Genomic DNA, 17,558 nt, shown 5'->3' with positions numbered 1-17,558 from the left:
CTACTTATAACACCCATGGAAAAACAAAAAAACAAAAAAACAATAATAACTTTCTGCAGGCAAACAATAATAGTGGCCCATCCCCAGTTCGCTTAGGAACGCTTCATATGTCAATCAAGTTCGTGGCACTGTAAATCAGTAAATGAAGATTTGCATAATGTATGCCTTTTCTGAGGTCACAAGGGAAACAACATATGCAAATAGTAAATAATAATAAAAAATTAAAAATTAAAATCACTATGGTACAAAGAGTTTGGTACTCACTTTAAAGGGGTCATACGGTCAACATTGACTTTTTCAAGCTGTTTGGACTGAAATGTGTGTTAGGAGAGTGTGTACACAACCACTCCACAATGATAAAGAGCCGCCCAGTGATTTTCTTTTCATTTATTAAAATAAGATGCCCCTTCTGAAATCAGGCCAATCTCAAATGCCTGTCGATGTGACGCCACACCAACAGAGGCCGCTCCTATTATAGTTGATTGATACTGGTGTTTTAGCAAAGACCCGCCCCGAGTGAGAAGAAGCTGTCGGCCATTGTTGTTCAACGCTGGAGCAAAATGTCGCCTAAGCGAGTGTGGTGTACAGTTGTTGGGTGTAATAGCGAACACAGCAGTCGTCATTCACTACAGACATCTGAGCCACTGAGGACGCAGTGGCTAAATTTTGTTTTTGAAGCTAACGTCCCCGCCGATTTACCTAAATGCGTTCATGTTTGCACTAATCATTTTTTACCAGACTGCTTTATAAACGCAGGTCAATATAAAGCAGGTTTTGCTACGAAGCAGCTCCTAAAAAATAGATCTGTACTAACACTTCGTGTTCGTGCTTCATCTTCACCAGGCTTGGTGAGTGTAATTCCTTTTTCTATGAATCTTTGCAGATCGCCTTTTTTAATAATCGCGATGAATGCGGAGTCAGCTTGCACTCATAGAACATGGTTATGTCGTCTTCTCTATGTACATCCGTCTCTATATAATTCCTAATCGCACGTTTATAATAAACAATGCATTAAGGTGATTGTCTAGCTGCAAACCGTGTACGTAGTCGGAAAACTATATTATGCTTACCTTTGCAACGCTAGATGGTTTATAACGGTGTCTGTCAATGATTAAGAAGTCATGTAAACACATCGTGTTTGTATCTCTCTCAGTACGCTACTTACCCTGTGTTAGCTTCTCCGTTTTTTTTGTCGTTGCTCGCGGCAGCCCAACAGCCCGTTAATTCATGCCCATGCAGTGATGAGAAAGACAAACGAGTCGATGCATGTCCATTCTTTTAATTTCTGCGTTGTCAGGCGATATTACAAACTTCCGGGTGGGTTCCGTACTTAAATCAAACTAAAAACTACTTAAGAAAACAGGCTCAGGCTCCATATTCCAGCTTCTCACATTTTCGCACTTTGGACTGCATTACCCACAAAGCATTGCCCACAAAGCAGCTGCTCAGCAGAGATCATAAGCATGTAAAGAAATAGGTTGCTGAGAACAGAGCTAGTTTTTACCAGGTAAAAGTAGTGTTTTTTACACAACCATTGTATACTACAAACTTTTCATTAGGATATAAGAATCATATTAACATTTAATGAAAAATTGGACTGGATGACCCCTTTAAGTTAACATACAAAGCAGTGTTTCCCCCAAATACAGTATACTTTAGTCTAAGCATATTTGTGCACCCTTTTAAAAAAATCTGTCTAGTAGAAAGGTATTTAAAAATAAATTTTTAAATGCATAAAATTTTCCATCTACCAGAATATGGGAATGACATCGCAAACATGTACACATTATCATTATATGGTCACAGAAACAACCATAAAACCTGGCATTTCTTTGTTTATGTGACCCATTAAATTATTATTATTTTTTTTTTGCTCAATTAACTTTGTATAGTTGGTTAAAATGAAATTAAAATTTGTTGTTATTATGTTACTCTGTAATCCTTAAGCCTTATATATAAAAAATAGTAATACAGTAAAAATAGCAAAAAAATGCTCTCGGTTTTAGGGCTACGTGCTCTGACAAACAGTGCCATCTTTGTACACCAAAGAATGTTTTTTACACTCATCTTTACATATGGGTAGATGAAGAGGTGGGTTAGTAGGTTGGACCTCTAAAATTTTAAATTCAAGATATGGTATTAAAAGGTCATATGTATTTGTTGTTCGTTGTATGTAGTAGAGCACTTTTGGCAGGCAGGCAGGTAACGCTGGGCTGCTGGGAAACAGAGTAAGGACAATATTGCAGAAAGTGCAAGCCAAATGTCTATACCTTTTTTAGATTTGCTTTGCTGTAAATGTTCCCCTTCATCCTCTGTCTGGTCTGCATGCCCTTCCTGACTCTCCGTACTAGTGTCTAGCTCCTCTCTGCAAAAGATAAGGATTATTTAGTTCTTAATCTGTTTTTAAACATGTTTCTTTAACTTGTGGCCCCAGTTAATGCTTTGATGTTCTTACCCGATTGCATGAGTGCCGTTTCTCACTTCCTCTTCTTTCAGTTTTTCATGTTTCTCTTTAAGTTTCTGTTCCTGCTCCCTCAGCTTTTCCTCTCTTCTTTTACGAGATCTGTCAGTAGAGAAGAAGAAAAAAAAAAATCATAATATTTTTACCTAGTACAAGTTTGTGGTATTTGTTGTGCTTTGCTGAAACGCTTGGCAATACCTGTTAGCAGCTTCCTCTCTCTCTCTGCGGTGCTGTTCAGCTTTGAGTTCACGGAGCTCCATCTTGGCAGCTCGCTGCTCATCAGCACAATCCTCAATAAAGTCTCGAGTAGAGATCAGAGTGAGCAACTTCCCACACAATGTATGCAGGAGCTTCAGCTTTTCTCCTGTTATCACATTATAGAGATTAGCAGACATTTAAAAACAGTTCACTCAAACTACATTTAAAATTACACAACTGCATATAACCTGAAGAGAAAGGGTACAAAGTGGCTTTAGTTCTAAAATAATATTAGTTTACTAAACATGTATTAGAATTTCAACTATAACAGCTACTGTTAGCATACACGGATGATCAAATTCATTCATAAGAATAGGGTCTAATGCTTCAGGAAGTGCTTCTCCTAGTTCTCTATACAGACGCATTTCTCGCTGGTTCTCTTTTTGACCAATCAGTAGATTTCATTTCTAGTTTAGTACAATTCATTAACCACCCTTCATCGATGTAAACAGACCTCTACAGGGCCACAGATATTAGGGTGGTGTTCCATTCTCCACATTGCAATGACATTGAGTTGAAGTGTGTACGCTAGGATAACACTGGTCTAACACCGTCTGTAAATACTGTTCACTAGGAATGGAGATCACCAGAGACCTCCTAATACAATATCACGATACATATGTGGCGATTCTATTTATACTGAGAATCTGTAAATATGCAAGTCATTTTATAAATATACCAATTTGATCATTTATTTTTTTCTAAATAAATAGTTTGATCCCACCACACATGTTGCCCGTCAGCGCCTGAATAGTTTACAGCACCACCTAAAGGATTATAAAGTAACTGCAACATTTTACCACCTCAAATGCAACCATGCAATTGTTCACTTAATTAAACACACCAAAAAGGTTGCACAGGATAACAGACTTGCGTTGTAATCTTTTCTGTGAATAAAGCTGTAGACATGGAAATTTTGGCCAATTAATAATTCTGAACCCCTTTTAATTCTGCCCTGCACTTGAATTAGTTTAAAATCAACTATGTCAGTATCACTGCTGGGCTGAGAATGACCCTTCACTTAAATTCTGGCATGTATTTTTTTTCATTAGTGGTCTGCTTTCCACTTTGGGATGAAGAGGAAATTGCTATATATTTATTTGGCATATCAAATTTAATAGGTTTGCAACTCCAGGATACAAGGATAAAATAAATAAATAAATAAATAAATAAAAGAATCCATGAACATACATCTTATTTGAGTAAAATGATCTTTCTAACTTAATTGGTAAAACATTAAGGCACTTACATAAATTATGTTTAAAACAAAAACCTGAGACTTTGGCTAGTTCCTTCTGGGCAGAAGTACTAGGGTGACCACTTACCAGGAAGCAAGTCATAAACTGAAGTGCCGGACAGCTTCTTGAGCAAACTAGGGCTGGAGAAACGCAGCTCCACACATGGGTCATCAGTTGAGCTAAAGCCTCCTTGTTTCTGGTAGCGAAATTTCGCGTTGGTGTAGTTACACTCTGCCCCTGAGGCCAGGATGTGCAGCCTTAGGATCTCAGAGAGAGTACAGCTGTCCAGATCTAGCTGTTTCAGACTGCAACCTGTGTTAGGGCATAAAAACAAGTAAAATCATTTAATATGTAGTAATCAGGCACTCACTTTAGAGTAGATCTTGCTGAAGTACTGTGGGGGCCACTCTCCAGGACTAACTTAAACTGTGGGCCTTCAGTTATATGTAGGAAAGAGAGTTTTTTCAAAGTAACCTGTACACTCAGAAGTGCAGAAGTAACTGTGTTGGACACTGGCCCTCTAGGATTGGAACTAAAGATTCCTGATATACACAGAATTTACTTGGACAGATCATCCAAGTATATTTGGCCCATTTCCTATTAGTATTTGCATGCATGCATACACGTGTGTGTGAAAAAGAAAAAGAGTGTGTGAGAGAGAAACATGCAGACTATTCCAATCTAAGACTAAATAGTTCTGCATGTTTCTCAGTTAATTCAAATACATGTTTTTGACTTAATTCAAAAGCTTTTACCCAAAAATTGTGTTAATTTATAATTTTTTACAAAATCCATGTTATTTTAATTATATAAAATTTAATAAATTGTGAATTTGGGTTAAGGTCACATGTATTTTTCATGTACAAGTATGACAATGCTCTTTCAGACTTGGGGAAATACTGCTCTCCAAGAGCTTTCGTTCTTATGAGTTACGTGTTGAGTCTAAAAGACTTGCGTTAGGTAATAACTACCAACCCGCCGTTTGGTTTTGGTTTCACAATATTGTAGAGATAAACATGCACATAATCAGAGACCAAAGACCGTTACAAAACATTAAAATAATAAAAAAATAAGGTTTTAATTGCCTCATCTACTTTATATAGTATTTATTTCCCTTTTGTTTGTTGGCCCAGTTTTGTAGTTACCAAAAAGCAGCTGGCTACAATTAAATAATACAGAAAGTTTGGTCACATCCTGCAAGTTGGGATTAAAACACATTGCTCAGATGGTCACACCCCCAACAAAATCGGATCCAAAAATTTGGTACAAATTATGAAATAATGATAGAAATACTGCATATGTAAAATTACACAATGTTTTTCTTAGCAGAGCACAGCATCTTCAGTCCATTTACTAAAATCACATTGCTGGCATTTTATCTTATTGTCTGGAAGTGTTGCTAATAAATCCTAAACAACAGGAAGATTAATCAAATATGCAAGAATGACTTCTAATTGTATGCTTCATCACATATGCAGAAGTACATAAATAAGACAAAAACACGTTCTACACAACTAATGTATAGTAATGATTAAAAAAGTTGCTGTCTCACTGACAAATGTAAAGAATAGTGGCAGAAATGTAAAAGCCACACACTTTTACCATAAAATGGAAATTAATCATTCATAAATGCAGGTAGCTAGGTTGCTCACCTTGATGGAGCTGAGGCCAGGCAGCAGCCAGGGAGGCGACAGCACTGATTGCAGACTGTGTGGGGTCAGCATCATCATCTAGCGCCTCACTCAGGTCTAATAATGACCCAAAAAAGTAATTATTTATCTATTAAACATGTTAATTAAATTTGTTGATTTAAATTAAATAGCTTAATTTAAATGTGATCACTCATCTGATACATTCATATCAATCATTTTACAATTATTTATAATCATACTGGCTAAAACGTGTCAGTTTAGAAGGCTCAAATTATTGCCCCAAACCAAACAAAAGACCTAAAAAAACAAAAAAAAAATGAGAGACTAAAATTGGGTTAGGAACTGTCCATTGCACTCCTAAAATCTGGAAGGATAGTCGTTGTCGACTTCTCAAAAGAAACAGTTAATAGTGACATTAAAAGCATTTTTCACATTTAATGCCATGAGATCTCACAGGACTGAGACTTAACAGCTGTATAAGAATAGTCAGAACAAAAGGGTTTAATCTGTTAGGAAGCATAAAGATTTTGGAGCAATGGAAAAGGTCTGTGGTATGATGAGTTGTGGACACAACAGGGTAAGAAGATAAGCACATGAAATAATGCACCCATCTTGCATAGTGCCCACTGTATAAGTCTTTGGACTCAGTGTTATGATCTTGGGTTGCTTCAGTGGATCAGGGCAAGGCTCAGGAATGTTATGTGCTAAAAAAATAAAGTCAGCTGATGACCTGAATGACCAGAATGTCTTATCATATGATATTTTTTTCGTTCCTGGTGGCACGGACATAATCCAGGAATCTGTATAAAAAAAAAAGAAAAAAAAAGTGGATTCTGGAAGGATGAGGAATACTTCACTGCCTGGCTAAAAAAACCAATTATTTAGTTCTATAGCAGTTTAAAAAAAAAAAGAAAAAAAAAAAAGCACCCTCTAACCTTTTGCATCAGTTTCAGCAACCTGCTCTTTAGCTCCCTCCTCCTGCTCCTCATCCTGGGCTTGGAAAATGGCTGACAAAAAAAAGAACAGCAGCTCGCATAGTGGCCCCTCAGGATCAGAGCCTACAAGAGCCTCTTCTAAAACCTCTGTGAAAAAAGAACAAAGTAAAGACTTCAGATAATGTGCTTATAAACTCACAGAAAGGTTAACCATTTGATCATAATTGCTACATGCTGCCTACATATGATATTTAATATGAAAAAGGGGAAACTCATATTCTAGGCTCATTACATTTCAAGAGAAATAGGTTTTTAATTTTCATGATTGCAGCTTATAGCTCATCAATTAAAAAAATTTATTCAAATGTGTAAATTTATATAGTGTAGTGTAAATATTATCATGCAGCTCCCGGTCTAGTCCTGTACAGGCAACCACAATCATGGGAAAAACTGCAGACTAGACAGTTGTTTAGACTACGAACATTAACATGCTCTACAAAAGGCCATCACAGAAATGACAGACTGCTATATTGAAGCATATCCATGCAAAGTTCATTGGGAAGGAAAAAAAAAATTGAAAAAGGTGCACTAGCAACCGGGATGGCTGCAATCTTTGGAGGATTTTTAAGCAAAGGCTATTCAACGATTTGGGAGAGCTCTAGTTAGGCTGAAGTCAGAGCATCACATACAGACATCTTCAGAAAATGGGCTAAACCTGTTGTATACTTCATAGTCAATGCCAGTTGAGTCAACGCCAAAAGCATCTTACTTGTGCTAGAAAGAAGAGAGAGAGAGAGAGAGAAAAAAAAACTGGCCGATTGCTCAGTGGTTGAAAGTCCTCGTTTTTCATTAGGAAAATAAAGCTCCCAAAGTTTTTTTTTTTTTTTTTAAATATAAATCAAGTCCAAAAGTCAATGCAGCTCCCTACCAGAAGATTTTAGAGCACCTTATGCTTCTGTCTGCTGACATGGTTTATAGAGAGGCCAATGACTTTTTCCAGCAAGAGTTGCCCACAGTGCCAAAACTACCACTCACCCTTTGCTGACCAGGATATTACTGTGCTTGCCTGGCCAGTCAACTCGCCTCCCTGAGCCCCATACAACATCGATGGGCTATTGTCAAGATAAGGATGAGAAACACAGAAAAACTCACCCAACAATATAGTCCAGTTGAAAGCTGCCATTAAAGCAACCTGGTCTTCAATAGTGCCTCAGCAGTGCTAGTCTTTCAATAATTTGTGCTAAAGAAACGCCAACCATGTATTGAGTGCAAAAATTAACATACTTTTCAGAAGTTCGACATTTCATTAGTGTAAATCCTTTTTGATTGATCTTAGGAAATAGTAGAATATTTCAGAGATACAAAATTTATGAGCTTTAGCCTTAATCGTTGAAATTAAAACCAAAAAAGCTTACATACATAATGAATCTAGAATATGAGGGTTTCACAGGTTTTTTTATTATAAATTTACAAAAAAGGAGCAAAAAAAATTCCATATCTATCTTTCTGTATAATATAAAAACACAATGTTTTTCTTTCTCACCTAGAGTGATGCCATCAGGAAATTCATCCTTCAGATCAAAGAGCTCTCCAAATCCGTTTAGAAACTCCAGCACCATCAATGCATCTCCGAACAGCTCTGGAGGCAAACGTGTCTTTACTGGCACTGGTGTTGGAAGCTCCTACACACAGGTCAAAGAAAAGATCATATTTACAGTACTAGTTTTTTCCACAACGACTAGCAGACACCAACTACTTATGCAGAAAGGAACCCCAACCTTGAGGTCATCACACTCCATGTCCTCTCTGGGTTTATTCCACAATTTCAGACGCTCAGCATATTTCTTCTTTTCCTCCTTTAACTTTTCTCGCTCCTGAAAAAAGTGAATGAAACACACACTAGCTATTACAGCAGATAATGCTGCACACAAACCTTCACTTTTTCAGTAAAAAAAAAAAAAGAAAAAAAAAAAAAGCCTGGAGTCTGGTTGTCAACCCACCCGCTCTTTTTCAAACTTCATTCGTTCTTTTTCTTCTTTTCTTTTCTGTTTTTCTTCCTCAATCATTCTCTTGATCTCCTCTTTCTTTCTATCTCTGTCCTCTTTCTCCTTCCTTTTAGCTTCCAACAAATCTTCTCTCTCCTTCTTCATTTTTGCTTTTTCATTTGCTAAACAATTGAAAACATACAAAAACTCAATACACTTTCTGATGATTTATTGATATGAAACTTGTGTAAGTGAAAATTTATACATTATTTTAAAGTTAAATATGACCTAGATTTTATGTCTTACCAGTTGCCATCATTTCTGCTTTTTGTTGCAAGAGTTTCAGTTTTTCTTCTGCAGCTTGCATTGCATTCGCACCCTAAAAGAAAAAATTAAAAACTTGAATATAAAAAAAAAACTTAAATATAAATAAAAGCATCCAGAATTATTGTAAGAACACTTTTCCAACTTATTCCTTTAAAGTTCAGATTTTACCTCAGGTTAATTTTCTCTCTTTTACTAACAAATTCTGTTTAATCTTTATTTTAGCTTTGTTTTTTAAATAATTGTATCACATGGTTTTATGGTTTACAACTGTTCGAACTATTTTGTTAGGTGTCCCCGAGTGGCAAATAAATACATTTAATTATTACTAAAAAGAAAAACAAGAGAGGGAGAAAAAAAAAAAACAAGAAGTGGAGAACCAAACCACAGTTGCCCCTACCTGCACAGAAGCTGCATCACTGAGGGGTCGACCCTTGCCTTTTCCAGGAGGACTAAAGACAAAAACTGGGGATTCATCTGGGAAGAACTGCGAGAAACTTTGTTCCGATATTTTGTATGTTGCAACAGTTGTTGCCTACAACAAGAACAAATTTGAAAGTATCACAAATTGTCTTAAACCACACGTAATATGTTTGTTGTTAATACAGAATAAGGCTGAATAAAATCCTACTTTGAGTCTGATGATCCCATTCACTGGTTCACAGTGTTGTTTAAGGAGCAGTTTCAGTCTGTCTCGAGTAAACACATTCTTCTTTCGACTACAGTAGAAAAGCAATTAAAAAAAAAAGGATAGTTTAATGAATTTTAGGGGAGAACAATTTACCACCAAAACAACTGGTACTAGGTACTTGACATACATAAAAAGGATGACAAAAGACACTTAAAACAAAGCAATCTGCCAACAATGTAAGACTGATTAAAATCCTTAATGAATTCTTGCTTTTTCTAATTACTTTATGTGTTTGACCCTGAGAAATAACAGTACACAGTTATGAGAGTAAAACTACCTTCATTTCTCTATACCCTGCTACACCAACACACTTATCCCAGAGTTTTACTAGTGATTGGATTATTTTCAGTATGCCAGGATAACTTGCACCCGAGTTCCTGTAATGTGCAAGTGGTGAATGATTGTGTGTACAGTTCCCACAGACAGATGCGTCTCAACTACAAGTTGGTGCCAAGTTATCTGTCGATTTTCAATGATCCTGGGCCTGATTGTATGTCCATAAATGACAGCCTTTAAAACTTTTGCACCATTTAAATGTTTTATGTTTTGTTGGCGTCTAAGAATCTCATCACTGTACTGGGCTTGAAGTCTGTTGGTTTTATAACTTTATTCATAAAGTTTATCACAAATCCCAATTTGACTTGAATGCCCCCAGTAAAATTTAAATCTAACAATTTTACATCAGGAAACTGGAGCTTTTACACTTATGCAAAACCACTTTTATACAAAATAAATAAAGAAAGGAACAAGTAAAATGGCTAAATTCAGTGTGCAACAAAAGACATACAAAAAAAGATAGTTCATTAGAAAAATGTGAAAAACTTACACAATCTGAGGTGATTTGACAATGATGGGCTCACTACCCTCTGGGCTGACTGCTTGAACCTTATACTTAAACATGTCTGGTTTGATAGCCTTCCTCTGCCTGCTTCAGAAAACAGGAGAAGAATAAAAAAAAACAAAAAAACAAAAATAAATGTGGTATAACTAAAAGAAACACACCAGCAATTGGCACTTACCCACTGGGTGTTGTCTTGGGGGACTTGGGTGAAGTGACTATAGTCTCATCATCACTGTCACTGATGACGATGGAGTCTCCCTCAATATGGTGTTTGACATGACCGTTCATGGTCCCTTTAGAATGCGGGGGAATGACCTCTAAGATTTGGCAGTGTTGTCTGTTGAACATTAATAATGTGAATAAGTAAAGAAGAATAAAGACTGCTAAAATTGAAAAACATATGCTAACACATTTAAGGTATGTTTAAATAACACAGCCCAATAAAGCAACAAAACAAACGAACAAAATCTGTCTTGCCTCTCGACAAGGACAGCCAGATGTCATCATTCCCTCACATAGAGAGACATCATCGGTACCTACACACAACTTTCCTCTCATCTCCAGATAGATCAACAGATTTACTTAATTAATATTATTTACCCGTTTTAGTAACTAATGTTTGAATTAACAAATTCAGTTCAAGTACAAACATACTAATGTCTATCAAACTCCAACAGTAGTGGATAATGATTTTCACCAATGCAAAGAATTTTTTTTTTATATTACTGAACTATATTTAAGTTCAAGTTCATTTGTCACATGCACAATCATACAGAGTACAATATGCAGCGAAATTATTTTTGCGACGACAGAGTCGCGACGGCAGCCACCTAACCAGCGCCATCATAGAAAATAAGGAATAAGATACATTAGGATAACGAGGGTAAAAAATCCCCTCCCAGACTGTCCTTCGAAAAGGGCAGTGTGCGATCAGATTTAGCTGTATGGCTGAATGTCCAATGTCTAATTATTTAAACAAGAACAAGAAGTGTTGAGTTACAGCACTCAATCTTTTTTAAATTACTGTTGTATTCTAATTTTGACCCACATGTTAAGTCTCGATTTTCACTACGAACAAAAAGAGAAAACATGAATGCCATTGACGAACCACCATCATTTTGTCATGTTCAGTATGCTTAGCTTACCACCTTGGAAAAAAAAACGAAGACTGAAAAACAAGCTGAGTCTTTTGAAAGACTTTCAGGCTTAACAGTTCTCACTGTTAAAATTCTGAACCGCTCAGACGTTTGGGACAACCTTTTTGTTGATTCGTGTGGGTGGAGCTAATAATGGCACTTTCGGCTCCACACTTCCGCTATGCCCAAATGGCCAGTCCTTCTTGTGAAGGCTGTCTCAGATCTGCTCCCAGAATACAGAGCTTTCTAGTTAATTGGTAATATAGAACACTTAAAAAAATATATATGAATATATGAATATGACATCCCTTACTTTAGCATCATCCTTAATACCATGGTCAATATAGAGCAGGAGTAGCAGGGCTCGCAAAATTTCAAAATCCCTGGTAGGCCTTCGGACAGGCACTCAGTTTTTGGTAGCCCAAAATAAATTTAAGTAGCCCAAATAAAAAGAGATTATTTTCATTGAATAATATTGTAAAGGAAACAAAACATCAATCAAAAAATTGTTAAAAACACAAATTACAACAACTTTATGAAAATTAAAATCATCAACTCAAATATTTGGTCCTAACCAGAATTTCCATGAACTTGTAGGAACTGTGTAGAACCTCTATCACATGTTTAAGCTTGCTGCAGGAGATTTCACTAGTAAGCTAGTAAGGAGATTTTGAATAGTAAGCTAATGAGTGATAAGATGATGTCAGAGGAATTGGTGAGCAATTAATCCATCACTGACCAATCAGTACTGCCGCTTTCTATACACAGTTCGCGCGATCGCAAAGTGAAAGTAAAAAACAATCGCAATTCAGACACGATTTCAATATTTCACACGGACGGTGGGTTATCGATGCCCGAAAGTGACATATTTACCCAGCTACAATTGTGAAAGAATGCAAAAGCATTGACATATATTTTTCCCTTCCATGATAGCCTGACAGGCAGGTCTGAGATAGATTTTGGTAGCCTGACTGGAAGACACAATAGCTCCGGGACGTCGGACTAGCGTTTTTGCGAGCCCTGCGTACCCAATAAAAATGTAATAAACAAGCAGAAGAATAAACATATTAATTTGTTTATTCATTCATTTTGAAGGTTGTTTTCATAGTTTCCTTTTCTTTGAGTAAGTAATACTGTGTCAATCTTTCATTTCTGTTACTTTCGCACACTCTGAATATAGACCGCAAACTATTGCATTGATTGGTTCTGTTGAGTATGTGCATGGCCATTGCCCACATTGAGGGGGGGAAAAACAACAACGCTAGATTACTGGTATATTAATTATTCTCATTTATCAGAAATCATCAGGGTCCACCATTCAGTGATTCCTGATATAGACTTGAGTTCCTTTATAATTTTTTTATTTTTAATTAAAATTTTAAAACCTTGCTATGACGACACCAATTAATTCCATGATGATTTGTTTCAAGTCTTGTTTTTTAGGTCAAGCATTGTTACATTGTTGTACAATGAGAAAAAACTGTGAACACACACTAACTCCATATTTATTCTGAGATGAATAAAAAAAGAGAGCACACACAAGGCAAACTATGGAAAACTTCCAGATAAAAAACACTAAAAAAGTCAAACTTAATGGACACAAATTTCAGTTTACTGTTGTGCACATGTTGGGCTAGATTGTATGATAGAGATCATGTCACTAAAACAGTTCACACAAATATGAAAAACAAGCCTTCAGCATGTTACCTTGCACCAGGGCGGCTTACAACATCAATCATCTCCCCTGGAAAGAAACGCTCTTTGATGAAAGCACAGATGTCGTCACATATTTCATGCAGTCGTGTGCGCTGGGTGAGAGAAGTCAGGTGCAAGATGGGGACGAGTAAAGCTTTAGGAAAGCTCTGCAGATTAAGCTTGGCCTTCTTCTCACTTTCCAAAGCCTCCTGGTAAGTTAGACCAGGTTTGCCTGTTACTGCACAACTCCACACCAGACTGTTACAGAGGATGGTCCTCTCGAAGAATTCACTGAAGAAAAGAATTCATCAAAATTAAATGTTAACAATGAAACTGTTATGTTAATAAAACAGTTAGAAATTCATACACAAGTGCTAAACTCTATGAAATATACATCAACAAAATTATCTGTAAGGAATATAAACTTAAGTAACTGCTTCAGTGAACGCGTCTATCATATTAGACATGGCTATTCAGCCAAATTCTGTGACGGTCAGATTTTAAAATGCACTACTTTTAAAAGGTATGACTAGGCAACTATTGCTAACAACAGCTAACACTTAATGGCATATATAATAATAATGCCATAAAATAATATAATGCTCAGTTATAAATGCATATCAGTATGAGGAGGCTTGTTTTGTTCTACAGTAGTGTGTCACATTATTATTTTTGACCAGCACCGTTAATACTGAGACAGAGTGTTTGTCTTTAAACATGTTATTTACTCCTTTTTTTCTGTTTACCTTGAACAAGGCATGTTCTCACTCCACTAATCATATCAGAGGGGAAAAAATTTAGCCCTTTGGATGTCTGAAAAGACTAGCCACAATAAGTTACAACTAATAATCTATTATTCAATTAAATTCTAAATTTGTATAGCGCTTTTAACAAGTGTCATTGTTGCAAATCAGTTATAAATGCCATATAAACAGACTTGACTGACCAAGCCAGTTGCCCCCTGCTTATTGATGAGCTCTATTATCGTATTTTTCAAGCACTTGTTTTGATCCACTACAAAACTTTGCCAGGTCTACCAGTTAATATACAAGTGTTCTATGTATACAGTATACAATTTGTGAGTGTTGGCCCATCTGTTGCCATGTCCATCAGCAGAAATTAACTGCTGTAAGGGCGATCCTGACCGAGTTATCTGGGTGGTGGACCATTCTTAGCAGAACTCACATGGTAGACTTTAGTGATATAAAGTATAAATGCATCAGGACGTCTGTATGCACTTAATAGGCAATTTGTTTGTCACAGCAGTTGAACAATTAAGCCTACATACACGAGCAAAATTATTTATTCTCTAGCCCACAGGTTCTGACAATGAGTAAAAAATTATTTGCTGCAGAATTTATTTTATTTAACTTTTGGAAAAGACAAGAGACATAATTTTTCTACATAATCTTTTTGCTTTTCAATACACTTTGTCCATCTTAAAAAAAAAAAAAAAAAACTTTTGTATTCCCTCATTAAAAAAAATTAGCTGCAAGCCAATAATGCAACCATGTCTTCACATGTTTTAAAAACCTCAAAACAAGACTTTTTGCAGATGTCAACAGTGTAGGCAGAAGCGTGCAGACGTGTATCGTCATGAAAGATCACTACCACCCTTGGACAGCAGGCCTCTGCGTTTAATTCAAAAACTTCAGCTCTTCATCTAGCATGTAACCGTTATCTGTTGACTTTTTAATTTTTTTTCTTGGTCTGCGATTGAAGATGTTTCCGTTCCATACTCAGTCGTTTCCTCTCGTCATTTACTCACTAATTTACTCATGCTCGTTCACAAGTTGTTTCAGCACCTGGTTCACCCTCAGGGCACAAAATAAAAAAATAAATAAATAAAATAAATCATTTAAAGCATGCTGCTCTGTTTTGTGGAAAGCACAAATTGGGCATCCATATTTGCTCGCACTGCAGTTACAAAAGAACTGATGGAACACGTTCACACTTGCAAAGCAGGGACTGGGTAGACAGTAGCCTTGAACAGAAAGCGCTGATAAGACAGTGTGGGCAACGAAAGTTTTTATCCCATGCTCCAACACACCCACTTTCAACTGGAAGACTTCCAAGACCTTAGGGGGGGAGAGATAATGTACCCCAGAACCGGTGTGGGAACCTGCACCCATCTTGTAACTACAGCAGTATATTGAAGCAAGACTTTTGGTACTATGATGGTATATTTTCCTACAGAGTGTGAAGAAGGTATGCCGTGGCCACAAGGCGCATTTAAGTGGTAGATGTATTTGATAGATTATGGAGAACTCCTACTCTTTTAACACCGGAGATACATTGTGATGTCATAAGCACAGACTATTATTTCACAAGGCACTTAATTTAATTGTAATTACTTATCTAATTACACTAAACCTAGTTCCTTACTATCCAGTATTAGTGAATATATACTACTACTACTACTACTATAAGTAGGTTGAGGGAGGGGTCAGAGGTGTGTTTTTCAACAATAGCTGCAACCATCTTTCTAGCTGTTTGTAAGCTGACAGAGATAAAAACAAACAAACAAAAAGAATTAAACTGTGGTGGTTCAGTGGTTAGCACTGTAGCCTAGCACCAACGGGGTCAAGGGTTCGATTCCCGAATGTATGTTCTTCCGCACTTGGTGGGTTTCATCTGGGTACTCTGGTTTCTTTCCACAGTCCAAGGACATAAGTTTTAGCTTAACTGGTGTTCCCAAATTGCTTATAGTGTGTGTGTGTGCACGCGCGCATGTGTGCGTCCTGCAATGGATTGGTACAGGGTGTACCCTGCCTCATGCCCCAAGTCTCCTAGGATAGGCTCCAGGCACCCTGTAAACAGGATTAGAGGTGTGGAAGACAAATATATAAATATATATATAAAATACATTAAACCGATGTTTGAGATCAACATTTACTCGAAAAAGTACCACTGACCAACATGTTTTGCGGCCAAAAGTATGGACATCTGCCCATCAAACCTTTATGTCACAAAGTTGGAAGCACTCCATTATACAAAACATCTTCGTATGCTATAGCGTTACAGCTTTTCTTCGATCTAAATCTGGCCAAGCCCGACATACACTGAAGTAGGGAAGAGTCACACAGGTGTTTTCAACAATAGCTGCTACCACGTTTGTAGCTAAACATCCTGAGAGTCGTCACGAGTAAACAGCACCTGAATCCCAAGGGGAAAGAAATTATAAGAGGAGAAGCTCTTAATTAACTATCTTGGCAAACTACACCCAAAGCTGTCAAAGTAACACAAAAACAACTTTCCTTCACTCGGAAGCTGAGCTAGCTAACAGCACACCGGCCTAGGCTGCGGATCAGTAACCTAGCTACTAACGAGCTCAGCTAAGCTAGTTTCATTTATTCCGACTACTTACACCTGCCACTTCAGAACAACATTCACAATCAGATACAGGGTCGCAATCCAACATAATTCATTTCAAGACACAAAAACAAACCAAAGTAACCTAAACAATTAAAAAGAAAAAGCAGAAACGAGCACGACTTATTTAATTACACATTGAACTTTCGAAGACGTCACTGTGTTGTCTGACTTCAGAACAGTTTGATGCCATTAGCTAGCATAAGTCGCTAACTTGGCTAACAAACATCAAAAACAAGTTAAGTTATAAATCACTTACTCGTACGTCCTGAAGATTTCATGTGTGACTTTACAAAGAAAAACTTCTTCGTCCGGTTTGAGATCAGCAGGAGGTTTCTGCCTGACGAAAGGCTTTTTGTGGAGAAGGGGCATCTTCTTTTTTCTTTCTTTATCTCGGCGTCTGTGCGGTTGATGCCGCTACTGGGTAATGGGTGTCCTAGAGTTTCAAAAAAAAAGGAGGGAAACGGAAAGTGAGACAGATTTAATTTCAAGCTCTTATACGATAATAACCACTCTTTCACATCCTCACACGAGGTGTCCGAAGCCCGAGACGACGAAAACTGCTGAAAAGCCGCTAAAGGCAATACATTTCGAGAGGAAATGCAGCCTTTGTTAATGACACACGCTTCCCAGTCAGTCACATTGTGACGTTAGAGCCAGCCCACACACACGAGCGCGCTCTCAATCAGCGGCTGTTTAGACTCACTTATTACCAACATAAAGTCATTTATAAAGACCATTAAACACCAGAAATACTCAGGAACACATTTACCTGTTATATCACACAAGGAAATAATAATCCTCCCCAGGAGATAACGATAAGGAACTCCGGACTTGCTCCGCTCCTCGGAGCGGGATGCGCGTGTTGACGATAAGTTTTGATCCCCTGCACTTCGGGTTACCGACAAGGAGGATCTCTGGGCGGTGGCTTGAGATTTCTGTCATGCTATTGGTTAGAACTGTTGCTACT

At 37.2% G+C, this 17,558-nt stretch overlaps 1 protein-coding gene across 4 annotated transcripts in view; it reads right to left on the bottom strand.

Annotated features, from left to right (window-relative positions):
* Positions 1-17,558, bottom strand: part of baz1a (bromodomain adjacent to zinc finger domain, 1A) — a 23,002-nt gene extending 5,444 nt beyond the window's left edge. The window contains exons 1-17 of one of the 4 annotated variants that reach the window (XM_053510337.1): positions 17,361-17,558; positions 16,848-17,024; positions 13,229-13,507; positions 10,564-10,722; positions 10,371-10,472; positions 9,485-9,572; positions 9,254-9,388; positions 8,836-8,908; positions 8,545-8,711; positions 8,323-8,418; positions 8,088-8,226; positions 6,545-6,691; positions 5,610-5,705; positions 4,045-4,269; positions 2,660-2,825; positions 2,456-2,563; positions 2,271-2,365 (exon numbers count right to left, since the gene is read on the bottom strand). In XM_053510337.1, the coding sequence (XP_053366312.1) occupies positions 2,271-2,365; positions 2,456-2,563; positions 2,660-2,825; positions 4,045-4,269; positions 5,610-5,705; positions 6,545-6,691; positions 8,088-8,226; positions 8,323-8,418; positions 8,545-8,711; positions 8,836-8,908; positions 9,254-9,388; positions 9,485-9,572; positions 10,371-10,472; positions 10,564-10,722; positions 13,229-13,507; positions 16,848-16,960 (2,188 nt within the window). In that variant the 5' untranslated portion in view covers positions 16,961-17,024; positions 17,361-17,558. Of the gene's footprint in view, positions 1-2,270; positions 2,366-2,455; positions 2,564-2,659; positions 2,826-4,044; positions 4,270-5,609; positions 5,706-6,544; positions 6,692-8,087; positions 8,227-8,322; positions 8,419-8,544; positions 8,712-8,835; positions 8,909-9,253; positions 9,389-9,484; positions 9,573-10,370; positions 10,473-10,563; positions 10,723-13,228; positions 13,508-16,847; positions 17,230-17,360 lie in introns of those variants that run through there. The other 3 variants (XM_053510338.1, XM_053510340.1, XM_053510339.1) reach the window with 3 other exon arrangements.

This window comes from Clarias gariepinus, chromosome 13 (genome assembly GCF_024256425.1).
Source record: "Clarias gariepinus isolate MV-2021 ecotype Netherlands chromosome 13, CGAR_prim_01v2, whole genome shotgun sequence".
NCBI lineage: Eukaryota > Metazoa > Chordata > Actinopteri > Siluriformes > Clariidae > Clarias > Clarias gariepinus.
The sequence above is the reverse complement of the archived record's forward strand: the minus strand, read 5'-3'. Positions and strand labels throughout refer to the sequence as shown.